The sequence below is a fragment of the Sorghum bicolor genome, chromosome 3 (genome assembly GCF_000003195.3).
Source record: "Sorghum bicolor cultivar BTx623 chromosome 3, Sorghum_bicolor_NCBIv3, whole genome shotgun sequence".
Classification (NCBI taxonomy): Eukaryota; Viridiplantae; Streptophyta; class Magnoliopsida; order Poales; family Poaceae; genus Sorghum; species Sorghum bicolor.
In genome coordinates this window covers 6,900,513-6,918,320 of record NC_012872.2, presented here as the reverse complement: position 1 = coordinate 6,918,320, position 17,808 = coordinate 6,900,513, and the positions used below count along the sequence as shown (strand labels likewise).

At 44.6% G+C, this 17,808-nt stretch overlaps 1 protein-coding gene across 1 annotated transcript; it reads left to right on the top strand.

Annotated features, from left to right (window-relative positions):
• LOC110433608 lies at positions 3,226 to 16,307 on the top strand. Its single transcript, XM_021456085.1, has 8 exons — positions 3,226 to 4,983; positions 6,009 to 7,100; positions 10,415 to 10,495; positions 11,144 to 12,021; positions 14,340 to 14,375; positions 14,529 to 15,594; positions 15,676 to 15,821; positions 15,898 to 16,307. Exons 1-7 carry the CDS (start codon positions 4,202 to 4,204, stop codon positions 15,815 to 15,817), a joined length of 4,077 nt encoding a protein of 1,358 aa, XP_021311760.1. The 5' UTR covers positions 3,226 to 4,201; the 3' UTR covers positions 15,818 to 15,821; positions 15,898 to 16,307.

Here is a 17,808-nt window from a genome sequence, read left to right as displayed (position 1 = left end):
CCGCCAATCAGAACCTCATCTTCTACAACTGCACAAAAAAAAACACGCATACACATAGCAGCCTCATATTTAGGAATTCTTGCAAATTCTCAAATAATTTCAATAGTAACTTCCTTTTCTGCAATGTTCAAAATAGCCGGCGGGCGCAAGCCTCTTAGCGGCAGCTTTTCCCAAAGGCTAATTAGAACTATAGCAGGCTAAGTTGTTTAGTGACAAAGCAAAAATTATGTCAACCACCATATTTTACACATAATTGACATATAAGATGAAGCTTATTATTTACAGTAAAGAGAAAACCAATCATCAGCAGCACGATAGCAAAGAAGTAACTAAGCGAATCAACGGAGTTTTGGGAATGAAAATTCGGAGCATCTCAACCCTCGACCCCGACCTTGCCCCCGGTTTGCCCCTACGCCGCTACCGGCGGCGGTGTCGGCTTCCTCCCCGGAATGAAAATTTAGAGCATCTCAACCCTATCCCTTCATCTCCTTCGCCGCCCCTCCCCTCCCTCTCTCCTTGTGCTCACCCCCCGGCCCGCACTCCCCCGCCCCCTGCTCGTCCCCGCTGCCTCTTAACTCAACGCCATCCTTGTTGGCTCTGCCCCCGCTGCGAGCATGTTGTCCACCCTTTCCCCCATGCCACCCCTTCCATCCTGGAGGTAGCGTGGCGGGTCGCTCCAAGGCACGTCGTTGGGTGGATGATGACTCCGATGAGGATGCCACCTCCATGACCCCCTACCTCGATGCTGTTCATTGGGACACATTGGCTACGCTGGCTCATCTATCCTTGCCACGCGCTCGAACTCGTCTGGGGTTTCGGAGCCGCGACGTGGTGGACGTTGGATGACATGGACCTTGGCAAAGGCGAAAGGGATGCGGCCGACCACGCCCCCAGCTGGTGCACAACCTTCTTGCTCGGTCATTGGATGGCTGTATCCCTGCCTGTCAATGCCTTGGTCGCCACAGTAGGGTCTCCGCCTTCGGTGCCAGTGGGTGGCGAGAGATCCTACCACGACAGGAGACACAACCTGCGACCGCAGCAGTTGAGCTTCACCATAAGCAGCTCCTATAGGCCCAACAGATCCGCCCAGAGCTCCACGATAGATGCTTTAACTGTCTCTCCTACTCACATCGTGTCGTAACTTACCGGTTGCCATGACGTTGCCTACGCTGCCACGACTACTATCATCTCGCCAGGGATTGCAAGCGGCCAAGGTTTGCGAAGACGGTGACGATGGGTGCCAACCTAACATGCCACGACCCTCTAGCCATCTAGGCATCATGCAATGAGGATGGGGCGGCTCACAAGGCCATGGGGGATGTCAGTTGTGCCCGCTGCCACTGACACCATTGATGTTGCTGCTGATGCCATCAAAGTATGCCGACGACGTGGATCATCATAGCTAGTGGCTACGATAGCACTGCCCCTACCATTGATGCTGACTGCCCCGAGCTAGATCCGCTAGTGTTGGAGTCACGTGCGGACTCGGTGCCACCAACGTGGATTGACCCAATGCAAGAGGAGTTCATCGTCTCACATCAGGAGGCTCGACCTCTATTGGACACCAGTTCTCCGGTAACGGTTGCTCAGGACATGACTGATCTGCCTCCATCGTCGCTTGTGCAGGGCATGCCTCCTTAGACGGCACCTAGCGTTATCGTGGATGAGGCGACGCACGTTGCAGATCCTGCGTCAACACGGGGTGGTTGCCGCTCACCTAACCCTTCTACGCCGATGAAGGACGCATGGCCAGATACCCCTGGCCCTAGTGACGCGTCACCCATGTCGGGCGAGATCGCTCGACGTCTCGCACGGTTTGTGAATGAGGTGCAGGTCAGGCGAGGGCCGCCCTTGCTCGCCTCTCCACCACGGCAAAAGGCGGCAACCATGAGGGCCCTACCAGCCAGGGCCAAGAGTAGACGGATTGCCACCTAACCATTGGCACACATACCGGCCTCCAAGCGAGGCGAGGCACTCCTCAAGGAGAGGTTGGGTATCATGCCGACGATAGCTCTGATTTCACCTATGCCCAAGGTAACACTCGACAACATTGGAAGTGGAAACTTGACATTGAGCCAAGTGGATGCTCTTGACGCGTTGTTCTCAGAGTTCAACCGGGTCTCTAAGGAGCTCTTCGCGAAAGCCTCGTAGTACATTGCGATGTAGGCATGTTGGTTGTTCCATTTATGTAATATTGAAGCTAGGAACAGTTTGCTAGGTTGGTCCAGATGTTAGACCACCTAGCGCGCTTGATGCGCGTCGTTTGTATGATAAACTTCTTTTTCTTAAATGCAATGATACACAAATTTTTTGCGCATTCGAGAAAAAAAAACTAAGTGAATCAGCTATTCGGACCACACCATGAGTTGCAACACTGTTGTACTACCATTCCCATCCAGACATCAGTACCAATACATAAAGAACCGAGGAGATTAGAAATATGAGAGGAACGAGAGGAATCCTGCTTAATTTTTGGCTGGGATATGCCCTTCGCAGCAGCCGCTGCCTCTCCCAGTGATGATCCTACGTTGATACTGTCTCCATAGTCTCATGCAGTGCCACGTAATTATGAGATAGACTCAAGAAATAACAAGTAAAAGGATTGTTTTTAAGTTATCTTGTAGTAATTCTAGAGTCCTTAATTTATAGATACAATAATAGAATATTTGTCAGTTGCATGACAACAAGCACTTGTACATTGGTGTGTTAAACTTCTTATAGTCCTAAATTTAGTTCATGAGGTTGTTGTTTCGCAAAACAATATCTTTTTCTCTCTTTCATCTCTCTTTCCTCCACGTTAGCAAAAATCCTACCCTAGCTTCGTACCATAATCAATTCACTCTCTCTCGAATCTTCAGCCTCCGTTGTGCTTCTAGATTGTTCTTTCTTTCTGGAGTCGGGGTGAACTCGTTTACATTAAATTGGTGAATCTTTCTAAAGAATCCATCTGGCAAAACGCAATTTGTCAATTTCACATTTCATGCTAGATCGGTCCACACTTTCTATTGGGTCTTAATTTGGTACTGCATGAGACGAAATATGAGGCTGTTGACGTGTAGCAATATACTTGCCCTTAGAGCATCTCTAAATCTAAATTTTTTTTTGAGGTTAGAAAAAACCATCTCCAACAATTTACAATTCTGTGTCCTAATCTTTTGTCACTTAGAAAAATCATCCTAAACGCGCAAAAAACCGTGCACTTCGGTCAACCCCCCCCCCCCTAAATCCCTAATGCATTTTCTCTCCGCCACGCCAATGAGCATTCTCCTTTCGCGCGACATAGTGCTATACATCGGCGACCTCTCCTACGCCACCGTTCTGGTACACGAAGCCCGCCCCCTGCTACCTTGCCAGTGCCCACACCCTACTCCACCAGGCCGCTGCCTGTGCCCGGCTCCAGCCAGCCGTCACCATCACCGCCGTGCACATGAAGTTGTAAGTTATAACTTATATATTATAAGTTAATACATATAAATTGCTACTAGAAAATATTCTTTGAATATACGAATGACGTCTAGTTTGTTCGTCTCGTCGCGTCTGATGTAGACGGAATAAAAATAAATACACAGTTTAGAAGTTATAATATTTTAAAATAAATATTTTGCTTTTTATAGCCTGTGTGAGCAGTGACGTCACAGCAATAAAAAAGCGCGCGGGCAGTGAAGTCGCGGTCTAATCATTCACCAAATCCAAATCGAGTGAACGATGAACGATCGCTCAAATAGAGTTAGGTTTTGTTTGTGGAATAACCACGCATCGACATAAATTAACCGTGCAAAATCAGGAGTATATGAGTTCCGTTAAAAAAAACACGTACTCTAGCTAGGCTGTTGTTACTTTGGTAGCTTTTGCAAACAAGCCAAAATCATATCTATATAGAGCATTGTGAATGCGACGACCATTTCCAAATGTCTGCCTAGCTAGTCTCACTTTGGCCGGCAAAAGTGAGAGGAGCTCGTTGGCCGGGCGGCAGGAGCGTGCCTGCTTATACTGTGGGAGCGCGTGTCCACGGTCACGTCAGTCGTCGTCGTCGCCTTGCCCCGCCCATCGGGCACCTCGGAATTCCGTGCACCGATGACGACGACGGCCCGAATGCCCCAGTCAAAGTCTTCCGAGGTCTACTACGCAGGCACACACGACGCGCGGACTCAGCTTCACTATTTACTCAGCCACACCTGTTCCTGTTCTGTTCGTCCTGCTAATGCCGTCGTCGAAGCTTTCCGCCATGGCTCTGCTGGTTCCATCCTCGCTGCTGCTCTTCCTAGTCTCGTCGTCGGTGTGGGTGGCCTTGTCGTCCTTACCACTGATGATACAGCCTGTGGCAGCAGCACCTGGGCCAGGAGGAGAGCACTGTCCGCCCGTGCTATGTGGCAACGTGACCGTCTCCTTCCCGTTTGGGCTCATCCTGGATAATCAGACCAGCTGCGGCGATATCGGGATTGGGTTCAAGGTCCATTGCTATAACAATAGCTCCCTATACCTCGAATACTCTCAGAGCGATATCAGTCTGCAGATCCTCAGCATATTTTACGACAACCGCTCCTTGCACATCGCTCCGCGTAGATACTGGCATCCATATTTCAATACTAGCTCTAGCAGCGGTGGGTGCCGAATCCCGACGGCCGACACCATCCCCGTACTTGCTCCTCCGCTCTCGAATAGTCCCGCCAATCAGAACCTCATCTTCTACAACTGCACCAAGCCGCCGCCGCAAGGCGCAGGGCTCGTGGAGACGGTGTGCCACAACAACACCTATGTTCGTGCTGCCGATGGGCGTTCCGACGAGTCAGCAGGCAGCTACTTATTGGAGGGCTGCAACTTTACCATGGTACCGGTGCTCGGGGTGTCTGGCAAGAAGGTGAACGCTAGCGACTACGAGCAACTCGTCAGGGATGGCTTCCTCGCAACATGGCCGCCGCCGCCGCTGCCACTGCCGCCGTTGCCGCCGCCACTACCAGGTAACTTCTCTTGGCGCACTTGCAAGTAAAGTTTGTCGACAAAATCTTGGAGCTGTTGCTTTGGCTGACCGTGACAATCACCCGCAAGTAAAAAGTATGCTGGCACAATCCGGCAAGTAGCTATTTCTACCTTTCTAGTTTGTGCAAGGATGACATCAACCAAGACTGAAACGCTTGGTTAAGTAGCTAGTTTGTTTGCTTTTTTCTCCGTTTAGTAAAAAATTATGGCAAAGCTTTTGCTGTCCTTTACACAAAGTCATGAGCAGTTGAGTTCCGTTAAAAAAAAGCACGCTAGGCTGTAGTTACTTTGGTAAGTTTTGCAAACACATTCAGGTTGGAACTACAAGCCCAAAACCATATCCCGGAGCATTATATTACTGCGTCGACCACTTCCAAAATCTGCTAGCTCGTCTCCCCGGCCGTACGTACGAATAAGAATATACTTAACCAAACCGGCGGTCCGGCCCTGGCACTATATGACATTATGCGATACTATGTCTATCGTGCCGTGCCGTCTCAGGTCATCGTGCCAAACTCTCCGCTTAGGCAACCGTGCCGTGCCGTGCCGATAGGCACGGTGGCCCATCGTGGCCGTGTCAGCCCATGGCTTCGGGAGAAGTCGAGAAGCTCACTACGCCCTGCCTCAAGAAAAAGACGAGCGCCACCGCTCTCGTATAGTCAGGCGGGAGAAAGAGTGGCCGCAGCAAGGATGTGTCTGCGCCGCCGACTAGGGAGTTAGGGTTTGGAAGGGTTATGTGATGTTTGTATACATGGCTCAAAATACATTCAATGGTCATGATCTATCATCAAAGCATCAGACGATGAAAATAATCATGCCAGCGTCGTGTCAGCCTATTAACCGTACCGTGCCCGTACAGACACTGCGGGCCGAAGTTGCGGTCCAGGCACGGCACTACTATCGGGCGTGCCGTACCTGGATCGTACTTTTTAGTGTCGTGTTCGGGCCGGCCCATCGTGTTAGTGCCAGATGAAAATCTATAAATAAGAATAGATTTTGGTGGCTTGGTGTATATGTTTGGCAAAAAAAAGTGAGAGGAGCTCGTTGGCCGGCCGGCAGGATGCAGGCTCCGTGTGGGATGGAGCGCGCATTCGCGGTCACGTCAGTCGTCGCCGTGGCCCGTATGGGCACCTCGGAAGTTCCGTGTGTCCACGACGACGGCCCGAATGCCCCTCAGTCAAAGTTTTTGCGTCTATTTATATTTATTACTCACTAGCTCAGCCACACGACACGACGACGCGGACTGATCACCTTCACTATTTAGTCAGCCACACCTCTGTGTGTGTGTGTGCGCCTGTGATGAGGCCAGAGTGTGAGCGGTTCAACAATATATATAATCACCCTTCTGTGTTCGTCCTGCGCAAGGCGCCATCTTCGAAGCTTTCCGCCATGGCTCAGCTGGTTCCATCCTCGTTGCTGCTCTTCCTACTAGTCTCGTCGTCGGTGTGGGTGGCATCAGATGGGCAAGGCGGAGATCACTGTCCTCCACAGCTATGCGGCAACGTGACCATCTCCTTCCCGTTCGGGCTCATCCCGGACGGCGCCGCGCAGACCGACTGCGGCGCCGAGATCGGGTTCGAGGTCAGTTGCAGTGACAGCAACGTCGCCTACCTCGGATCCTTTCAGAGCGAGCAGGACATGCAGATCCTCAGCATCTTCTACCACAACCAGTCCTTGCTCGTCGCCGACAGACACTGGCCTGCGTATTTCAATACAAGTAGCCGTGGAAGATGCCGCGCCTTCCCGGCCAAGACCTCGTCCCGTCTTGTTCGTCCCTTCTCGATCAGCTCCGTCAATCAGAACCTCATCTTCTACAACTGCGACAAGCCGCCGCCGCCGCCGTCGCCGTCGTCGCCTGGTGTGGACCTCGTGGAGACGGTGTGCCACCAGGCCCACAACAACACGTTTGTTCGTGCCGCCGCCGACGACGGTGGGGGTTCCGACGAGTCGTCAGAAGGCAGCTACTCTTTGGAAGGCTGCACCGCTGCCATGGTGCCGGTTCTTGGAATGTCTGGCGAGGTGAACGCTAGCAACTACCAGCAACTCGTCTGGGACGGCTTCCTCGCGACATGGCAGTTGCCGCCGCCGCCGTCGTCAGGTAACTTCGCTCTTGGAATTAGCTAGCTAGTATTATATCGAATCTCTCTCTATTAGCTTAGCAGGAAGAGGAATAATTGCTTTGGTCTATATAGCTTCGAATCAGGGCTGGCTGACATAGAAATGAGAGGAGTTCATAGTCATATCCTTCATAGTGCCCATGGAATTAAGGTACCCATTGTTCAATAAAAAAAATTAAGGTACCCATTTGCAGAGTAGCTCTCATCTCACCATGAGTGCCCTTGGATATGCCTTCCCTGTTCCCTCGATCCACCGGTAGTTTTGGCCAGCGGCAGCTGGGAGTCATGGTTATTATCTCGTGTGTTCATGCCCGTGTGATCTTAGTTTGTTGGGTTAATTCTGTGATTTTGTTAGATACAGTCTAGTAGTATGATTTCTGATCCTGCCATTAAGTTCTAATTCGATTAGGAATAACAATTTTAACAACCTTAGAGCAACTTCTCCACAATAGCCCCCCAAATCAGGGTCATCATTTTCGATTTGGAATTTTGGATACCTACTCCTATTTTTATTGGCCTAAATTTGTGCCAAGCAACAAGGGAGAGGGCGGGGCGTCACGTCAACCTGCTGCCATCATTTAGCAATCTCGTGTCCTGTTATCGTGCGTATGATTAGTGGTTGACGCATCGATGGAAGCATATGAGGCCTAGTTTAGTTCAACCTAAAAACCAAAAAGTTTTCAAGATTCTCCGTCACATTGAATCTTGTGGCAAATGCATAAAATATTAAATATAGACAAAAACAAAAACTAATTAATTCACGAGACGAATCTTTTGATCCTAGTTAGTCTATGATTGGATAATATTTGTCACAAACAAACGAAAGTGCTACAGTACCGAAATTTTTCACTTTTCGAAACTAAACAAGGCCTGAGTACTTTTTTTTTGCTTTGCTGCATGTCCATTTGTGGCAAGTGGGTGCAGAAAGTGGCGTACGGCTACGGACACACAATGGCCACCGATTTGCCGCTTTAATTTTCTTCCTGGTCAAAGTAGGAGGCACTTTCTACGGACAAGTCGTTTAGAATAGTGATAAGATATCCAAAACACACTACTTTGACCTCTTATTTTTATAAAAATATTTAAAAAAAATAATATATTTATACTTATATAAAAGTATTTTTCAAGACAAATCTATTTATATAATTTTTATATTTGCAAACTCAATAACTTAAAAGTTATTGATGATTTATATTCTCAATATTTGACTCAAACTTTGTCTAAAACGACATCTAAATTCTATATGAAGAAAGTAGGTTTACTCGTTGGAAATATTTATGTCCCACCAGACTTTCTTTACATATTAATGTTAGTGCCTTTAGAAAAACATCTACTATTTTACTGCTATGAGCGCAACTACTCTTATCCCTAACCAAATCCTAGAACAAAACTTACGTTACATATATCAATTCCATCTAGATTAGAACCTTCAATAAAGAACTCGGTTTTTGACCTTCCATTTCACCGGTTCAAAGTTGCTAAAATTCATATGCCTGATTAAAGGTTTTATCAGACGATGAATATGAGTCATATGGTCAAGATTTAATAGCTCGCTTTTTTCTTCTTTCTCAAGCCAGATTGCTCCCTCATGAGTCATAGATGCTTCTTACCTCTTTCTTTCTTCCGTGTACGTTCCCTCGCCTCCCGCCCTCCACCACCCATCCCCGGTGTTGCCGGCGCTAGGTCCGCTGCTGCCACCTCCGCCGCACTAACTAGCTTTGTCATTGCCTTAGACTCTGTGCACCCTACCTATTCTCTGCCCACCGGTTGTCTTTTGACCACCAACGACAAATGATGGTGAGAGTGGCACCCTCACCGCCGCCCCTGGCAAGCCGCCTCCTTCGTCGGATAAGCCTGCCTCCCTTTAACCCTTTTGTAGGCCAGTCTCATGTATAGTTTTATGGCACAGTTACCAAGATTATAAACTAGGTAATCGAGTCACATGAGTTTCATTGGGATGAAACTCCCCTCTCATCTAATAAAACTCCTTCATTTAATGACTCTGCCAAGTCAACAATTTTACTTATGTGGCACCCTATTTAATATGCATGACACTCTCATGAAACATACATTGAGACTAGCCTAAGGCTATGATCCACAATCCCCTTAATCCCCCCCTAAATCCTAAGTTGCTGTGTATATATAGGAAGGCATGGCATGAAAATCAAGGCTGATTTCAGGCGCCTACAAATGCAGGAGATGATGTGAAAAAACATACTTTAAAGTCTCTACATTTGAGACAAACCATCAAATTCTTTGAAGTGTCTGATCTCAACAATTTTCCATGCACGATGCTAACAAAAAGAGAAAAGGGAAATTCAACTAAAAAGAGAACATATTGTACATTTGTACTCGATGTGAAAAGCTACAGTATTCTCACAGCAAGAAGAAGATGTGCGTACCTCCCACGGCCACTAAACACACACAAACAGAGTATGGCGAATAAGCTGTTGGCAGGATGAGTAGTTATAATGCCTTTAAACTAGCACTCTGTTTAGGAATGCTCACATTTCTCTTAAAATTTGACTGAAACTAGCAAAAATAATAGGGCTGCACTCCCCAGTCCCCAGCCCTATTAGTAGCATACTTATTGCTAATCTCAAGTGGACCTAAATATATATTTCAGTTGTTGTTGTTTTGCATTTGTTTTCCACTGGCAAGTAAGGATGCCGTGGAAATGTTAAAGGTTTGCTTTGGCTGACACTGACAAGATTCCACTAGATATATTTTTTTCTAGCATGAGCATCTTCACCCTTATCCGCCAAATGGCACCGATTCCGCTGCTAGGAAATGGACAGAAACATTTTTTCCAAAAAAGAATTTGTGACAAAGACGTCTAAACTCATCCTGCAAAAGTCAGTAGTAATTTGGTTCCATAAAAAAGTAAAAAAAACTCAAGTTGTTGTTAATATACTACTTTCTTAACCTTTGCCTACATGTTCATGTTGAGGCAATTTTTGGAAAATCGACACTGTAGCACTTTCGTTTGTATTTGACAAATATTGTGCAATCATGGACTAACTAGGCTCAAAAAATCCGTCTCGTCAACTCCAACTAAACTGTGTAATTAATTTTTATTTTTATCTATATTTAATACTCCATGCATGCGTCTAAAGATTCGATGTGACGGGAAATCTAAAAAATTTTGCAAAAAACCGTGCACTTCGGTCAACCCCCCCCCCCCCCCTAAATCCCTAATGCATTTTCTCTCCGCCACGCCAATGAGCATTCTCCTTTCGCGCGACATAGTGCTATACATCGGCGACCTCTCCTACGCCACCGTTCTGGTACACGAAGCCCGCCCCCTGCTACCTTGCCAGTGCCCACACCCTACTCCACCAGGCCGCTGCCTGTGCCCGGCTCCAGCCAGCCGTCACCATCACCGCCGTGCACATGAAGTTGTAAGTTATAACTTATATATTATAAGTTAATACATATAAATTGCTACTAGAAAATATTCTTTGAATATACGAATGACGTCTAGTTTGTTCGTCTCGTCGCGTCTGATGTAGACGGAATAAAAATAAATACACAGTTTAGAAGTTATAATATTTTAAAATAAATATTTTGCTTTTTATAGCCTGTGTGAGCAGTGACGTCACAGCAATAAAAAAGCGCGCGGGCAGTGAAGTCGCGGTCTAATCATTCACCAAATCCAAATCGAGTGAACGATGAACGATCGCTCAAATAGAGTTAGGTTTTGTTTGTGGAATAACCACGCATCGACATAAATTAACCGTGCAAAATCAGGAGTATATGAGTTCCGTTAAAAAAAACACGTACTCTAGCTAGGCTGTTGTTACTTTGGTAGCTTTTGCAAACAAGCCAAAATCATATCTATATAGAGCATTGTGAATGCGACGACCATTTCCAAATGTCTGCCTAGCTAGTCTCACTTTGGCCGGCAAAAGTGAGAGGAGCTCGTTGGCCGGGCGGCAGGAGCGTGCCTGCTTATACTGTGGGAGCGCGTGTCCACGGTCACGTCAGTCGTCGTCGTCGCCTTGCCCCGCCCATCGGGCACCTCGGAATTCCGTGCACCGATGACGACGACGGCCCGAATGCCCCAGTCAAAGTCTTCCGAGGTCTACTACGCAGGCACACACGACGCGCGGACTCAGCTTCACTATTTACTCAGCCACACCTGTTCCTGTTCTGTTCGTCCTGCTAATGCCGTCGTCGAAGCTTTCCGCCATGGCTCTGCTGGTTCCATCCTCGCTGCTGCTCTTCCTAGTCTCGTCGTCGGTGTGGGTGGCCTTGTCGTCCTTACCACTGATGATACAGCCTGTGGCAGCAGCACCTGGGCCAGGAGGAGAGCACTGTCCGCCCGTGCTATGTGGCAACGTGACCGTCTCCTTCCCGTTTGGGCTCATCCTGGATAATCAGACCAGCTGCGGCGATATCGGGATTGGGTTCAAGGTCCATTGCTATAACAATAGCTCCCTATACCTCGAATACTCTCAGAGCGATATCAGTCTGCAGATCCTCAGCATATTTTACGACAACCGCTCCTTGCACATCGCTCCGCGTAGATACTGGCATCCATATTTCAATACTAGCTCTAGCACCGGTGGGTGCCGAATCCCGACGGCCGACAACATCCCCGTACTTGCTCCTCCGCTCTCGAATAGTCCCGCCAATCAGAACCTCATCTTCTACAACTGCACCAAGCCGCCGCCGCAAGGCGCAGGGCTCGTGGAGACGGTGTGCCACAACAACACCTATGTTCGTGCTGCCGATGGGCGTTCCGACGAGTCAGCAGGCAGCTACTTATTGGAGGACTGCATCGCTACCACGGTACCGGTGCTCGGGGTGTCTGGCAAGAAGGTGAACGCTAGCGACTACGAACAACTCGTCATGGATGGCTTCCTCGCGACATGGCAGTGGTCGCCGCCGCCGCTGCCGCTGCCGCTGCCACCGCCACCACCAGGTAACTTCGCGCTCTTGGAACTATAGAGTTTTCCACCTAAAATTTTTCATTCATCACCTTGAATCTTTAGACATATGTATAAAATATTAAATGTAGACGAAAACAAAAAATAATTATACAGTTTATCTATAAATCGCAAGACGAATCTTTTAAGTCTAATTAGTCTATAATTATATATTAATTATCAAATAAAATAAAAATGTTACAGTAACTAAATCTAAAAAAAATTAAACTAAATGAGACCTAGTATTATACAGAATCTATCTTATCTATCAGCTCAGCTTCGAAGAGGGCTGACATAGAAGTGAGATGAGCTCATTGTCATATCCTTCGTAGGCCCCATGGAATTAGGTCTCCATTTGCACGCTTGCACGCAGGACTTCAGGAGTAGCTCTCATCTCACCCTGAGTGACCTTGGCAGCTGCTTTCCCTCGATCCACCGGTACCTTTGGCCAGCGGCAGCTAGACTGCTAAAGTTGTCTTCCATAGACTGCTATAAATTTGGTTAATGCCTTGTTTAGTCCACCCTAAAAACTAAAATTTTTCAAGATTTTTCGTCACATCGAATCTTGCGGCGCATGCATGAAGCACTAAATATAGACAAAAATAAAAACTAATTGCAAATTTTACTTGTAAAATTGTGAGATGAATCTTTTGAGTTTAGTTATTAGTATATAATTAGACAATACAATACCTAAAACCAAAAAAAATTCGGAACTAAACAAGGCCTAAGTTTAATATTTTTTACGAGACCCAGCTACAAATGCAGATGCTCCTAAACACGAGCGCATACTAATCCCTATAAACGCACACGCACATTCTACCCCTATGAGTACCTCTGAAGAACTGAGTTGGATCGATAAATCTCGAGATTGACGAAATCATCACAAGCGACTCTCTAAAAATCTTAGAATGACTTATAATTTAGAATTAATTTGAGATGGAGGGAGTACAAGATTAGTAATAGCTCAGTAAAACAAGACAAATCACACAGTTGCATTGGTTGATGCTAGAGATCACCAGCAATGTCTAGTTAAAATTCATGTTTCAGTCTCCAACTTGCGTGCGGCTTCGTTCGCTTGTTTTATAAGCCGTATTTTTTCTGTCACCCAACAGTATTTTTTCTCTTACAATAAATCAGCGAACAGTATTTTTAGTCATGACTTTTCAGACAAGTGAACAGGCTAGCAATAGCCTAATTTTTAAGGTAAACTATTAAACTAGATTCCGAACCCAGAACTCTTAAAACTGGATAAGTTTCGTCCTCTAACTGGTTTTAAAGGTGAATTTATTTTTCCTAAAAATAATAAAATCTGGTTTAACCTTTAAAAATTCATAACTAAATTATCTTAAACCAGAAAATATTGAACTAGCATGATTTTTTGAAAAAAGATATTATCTAATTGTTATTGCTCTATCTGTAGTTGGATATTAGTCTAATTTTTAAGGTGAACTATTAAATTGGATTCCGAACCCATAACTCTTAAAACTGGATAAGTTTCGTCCTCTAACTGGTTTTAAAGGTGAATTTATTTTTTCCTAAAAATAATAAAATTTGGTTTAACCTTTAAAAATTCATAACTAAGTTGTCTTAAACAGAAAATATTGAACTAGCATGATTTTTTAAAAAAATATATTATCTAGTTGTTGTTGCTCTACCTGGAGTTAGTTGGATATTATTTATTCATATTCCTAGTGTTTTACTGATTGTATAGTCAGTCCTGTTATTTATTTAAATATTGTTTTGTGCTCCAATTTATATTAGTTACATGACTGGTTGATTACATGATGTTTGGGGCATTCCCTTGTTTGAAACCTATAACCTAATAGGTCAATTAACATAAAGTAAAGCGCTAGCCATGCAAGACCTAGTGTTTCTTGTAGTCTTGACATATTTCTACGTACTTATAGCATGCTAGATCCTTTTGCCAATGATATACTTCAAACGATATTTAAATAAAAAATGAACATGACTACAAACAAAAATTCAAAATAAATTTATTATGATTTTATTATTTTTATCAAGATAGAAAAACACTTCTGAAACCAACTACAGGATCAAATTTCTTCAGTTTTCAAATCTAGAGGACGTCCGGTATGATGGTATCCAGTTTGTCATGCAACAAGTTGGAGGTTGGAAAATGGACTTGAGCCTAAAGCCTGTACTCTTGTTCGCTTTTATAGTTCTTGTTATCTCTGAAACATTTAAGTTCCAAACATATGCTTCTTTTATATACATTAATTTGCTTGCAAAGACAAAATATTGTAATTTCAACATTACTCTTACGCATGTTAAAGGAGCATATGTGCTATTACAGGAGGCAAGAGGAGTCACGGGAAGACAATACTAATAGGTAAATAATTCATACATTAGCACCTAACTAAAAAATAGGCTAGGAATGATCTTCTACATGACTATTTCATCTGGATAAAAATATGACTTCTTTACAGAAAAGGAATATACATTTATGTTTAAAGAAAAAAAATAACATGTGCTTTAATCTCAGTTTTGATGACAGCAACTGCAAGCTTGCTCTTTCCATGTATTTATCTACTGGTATTTCATCAAAGGGGGCAAAGACTATGGTTTCTCCTAGGAAGAAAGGGTAGCAGCAGCACTGAAAGGAACATTGAGGCTCTCATAGAATCTTATGGATCCTTAGCTCCAAAGAGATACAACTACTCAGAGCTAATGAAGATAACTTCCTTTCTCAATCATAAGCTCGGGGAAGGTGGTTACGGAATGGTTTACAAAGGGAGGCTACTTGATGGCCGTCTAGTTGCTGTGAAATTTTTGCATGACTGCAAAGGACAAGGGGATGAGTTCGTAAATGAGGTTATGAGCATTGGTAGGACATCTCACGTGAATATTGTAAGCTTATTTGGGTTTTGTTTGGAGCGCTCAAAACGGGCTCTTATATATGAATACATGCCCAATGGGTCTCTAGATCAGTACATCTATTGTGAGAATCCCAAAGACATTTTAGGATGGCAAAATCTCTACATTATAGCAATTGGGATTGCTCGTGGCCTAGAATATTTGCACCACAACTGCAATACACGCATTGTACATTTTGATATCAAGCCCCAAAATATCCTTCTAGATCAAGATTTTTGCCCAAAGATTGCTGATTTTGGTCTAGCTAAATTGTGTCATACCAGGGAGAGTAAGTTTTCAATGACTGAAACCAGAGGAACAATTGGATTCATTGCTCCAGAAGTTCACTCTCGGGCCTTTGGAGTTGTTTCAACAAAATCAGATGTTTATAGTTATGGAATGATGTTGCTAGAGATGATTGGAGGCAGGAAAAATGTGAAATCAATAGTTGAAAAGTCAAGTCAGAAATATTTTCCAGATTGGATTTATGACCATTTTTCCCATGATGATGGGTTAGAAGCTTGTGAGGTCACATGTGAAGTGGAGGAAATTGCCAGAAAGATGATTTTAATTGGTTTGTGGTGCGTGCAAGTATTACCAACAAGTCGCCCTACAATAACGAAGGTTTTGGAAATGTTTGAAAGAGGCTTAGATGAATTAGACATGCCACCAAAGCAGGACTTCAATCAGATACCGTAAGATATTTTCTCTACATATTTATGTCCATTAGAATTTTCGGTGAAGATGATACATGTTGCATATTTTCTCTTTTTCAGCGAAGAATCACTACATATTCTAAATACAGAAACCACAAGCTTCAGCAGTTTTATGCAAACTCAAGCTTTTAGTGAAGTTCTAAAGATTAAACAAATAAGCACTATGAATTCAAAAAACCTACAGCGGCTGCCAACTCTTTGAAAAGGTAATCTACCCATAGCATAAGAATTAAGCATTTTATGGTAACTGTTATATCTAAATGTTAACCTTCGTTATTGTAGGACGACAAAGTTCTAATATGATGTTAGCTATACACTCACCGAAAGAAAAAGAGTACTAGCTTACTAGTGTCCTGCATTGTTGCATTTGAAGTATATAAGTTTTTGTGTTCTGGGTTTCAATGGTAATCCTTGGATTACTTGCGAACTCTTTGTATCGGTTACCTGCCGTTTCTTTCGGCTCTTCTTTTTAATGAAAAACACGTGAAGTCGTGATCTTGAAAAAAAAATATATAAGTTAATTAAGGGCCCAGCTGGGGTGGAAGGATATTGTCCAAATACTCCTTGTAGTCTTACGTCACCCAAAATTTTGAAATTGTAGTGAGCACATTTGTGTATTGGTGTCAAGTACTATTCATCAAAATGTACATTAGAGTGGCGGCAATGATGCAACTAACGAATTGTTTGGTTCTTACGGCAGTAACATAAATGGAAATAATAGTTTAAAAGTTATCACTACCGGAGACTGGGCCTTTGCTTAGTGCCCCAGGCACTCGGCAAAGGCCTAATTGCAGCACTCGGAAAAAAAAATATCGTCAAAGATCTTTTTGCCGAGTGCCGCCACGGCCCTCGGCAAAGAAAAGGCGCCGTCACGGCAATTCCGCCGTTAACAGTGGCTTTGCCGAGTGCCTACCAGCATGGCACTCCGTAAAGAAAATATTTTTTTTGAAAAATCTTTATCGAGTGCTTACCAGCAGGACACTCGGCAAAGAAAATATTTTTTTTTGAAAAATCTTTGCTGTGTGCCTACCAATAAGGCCCTCGGCAAAGAAAATATTTTTTAAAAAAATCTTTGCTGAGTACCACATCTTTGGCACTCGACAAAGCTAGGAAATTTCTGTAATTTTTACCCAACTTTGCCGAGTGCCAAGGTACATGCACTCGGCAAATCGACCTAAACATGTTTTTTTGTTTTTTACATTCCATCGATATAAACATGAGATATCATATCCATCACCATATATATCACATCCATCACCATATATATCATAAATATTACATCCATCAGCATATATATCACATATAACCCAATAATTTGATCCATTACTCTGAACAAATCCATCACAATTGTTCAAATAACACAAGCGCATCACAACAAGTTCATTTGAAATCCAAGTGCAACACTAAGTGAACAAGACATGAAAATACAACGACTCACTAAGGAGGCCATTGCCCTCATGCTCCTGACAAAGGAGTGCCGTGAAACGGAATATTCGAACCTGCTGGTGGAGGATGCACAAAGAGAACTAATCTACGAATTACTTGTATGTGTGAGATTTACTCATAGGAGTAGCATTTGCATGAGGGGGAGGTAGAGGTGGAGCCATTAGCCCAAGTGGCACAACTACACCTGTATGGGCCCCAAGAGCCTGCATGAACTGAAGCATGTCCATAAACTTCTTCTCCTGGGACTTCCGCTCGGCCTCCTGCTGGGCCCGTTCGGCCTCCATTTGGAAAAGCATCCTCTGCTGCTCGGCCTCCAGCTCCTCGCTCCTTTTTTCTGCCACTTCTAACTGGGCCTAAAATAATGCAAAGGTAATGTTTCAATAATGAAAAAGGAAATAAAGTTATGTAAATATCAATGTACAACAAGTAAAACATGAATAACCTATAGTGTGTCGACCCGGTGCACCGCAGTTTCGTGCCGTACGCATATGGACGGGCCTGAGGACGTGCTTGAGCTCCGTGCTTGGATCTAGGAGAGTGTAGGAGTAGAGGCCGTGTCGATGACGCCATCACCAAGCCAGAAGTGTCCATGCTTCTTGCATCCTCCAATCCTCATGACAGTCTCTCCATCAATATCGTTGGTGCTCGGACAATAGTCTAGCCCATGGATCGACGGTGTTGCCGGTGTGTAGTCACTGACGCGATCGTAGACGTTCTTATTAGTGTATGCCTCGGGTGGGTCGTCCA

Excerpts from the sequence above, each read along its gene's own strand:
- LOC110433608 (XM_021456085.1), top strand. The coding sequence starts at position 4,202 with ATGCCGTCGTCGAAGCTTTCCGCCATGGCTCTGCTGGTTCCATCCTCG. Across the intron at positions 4,984-6,008 it reads TTCTCTTGGCGCACTTGCAA|TGAGAGGAGCTCGTTGGCCG; the intron begins GTAAAGTTTGTC and ends GGCAAAAAAAAG. Across the intron at positions 7,101-10,414 it reads TTCGCTCTTGGAATTAGCTA|TGCCCACACCCTACTCCACC; the intron begins GCTAGTATTATA and ends CTACCTTGCCAG.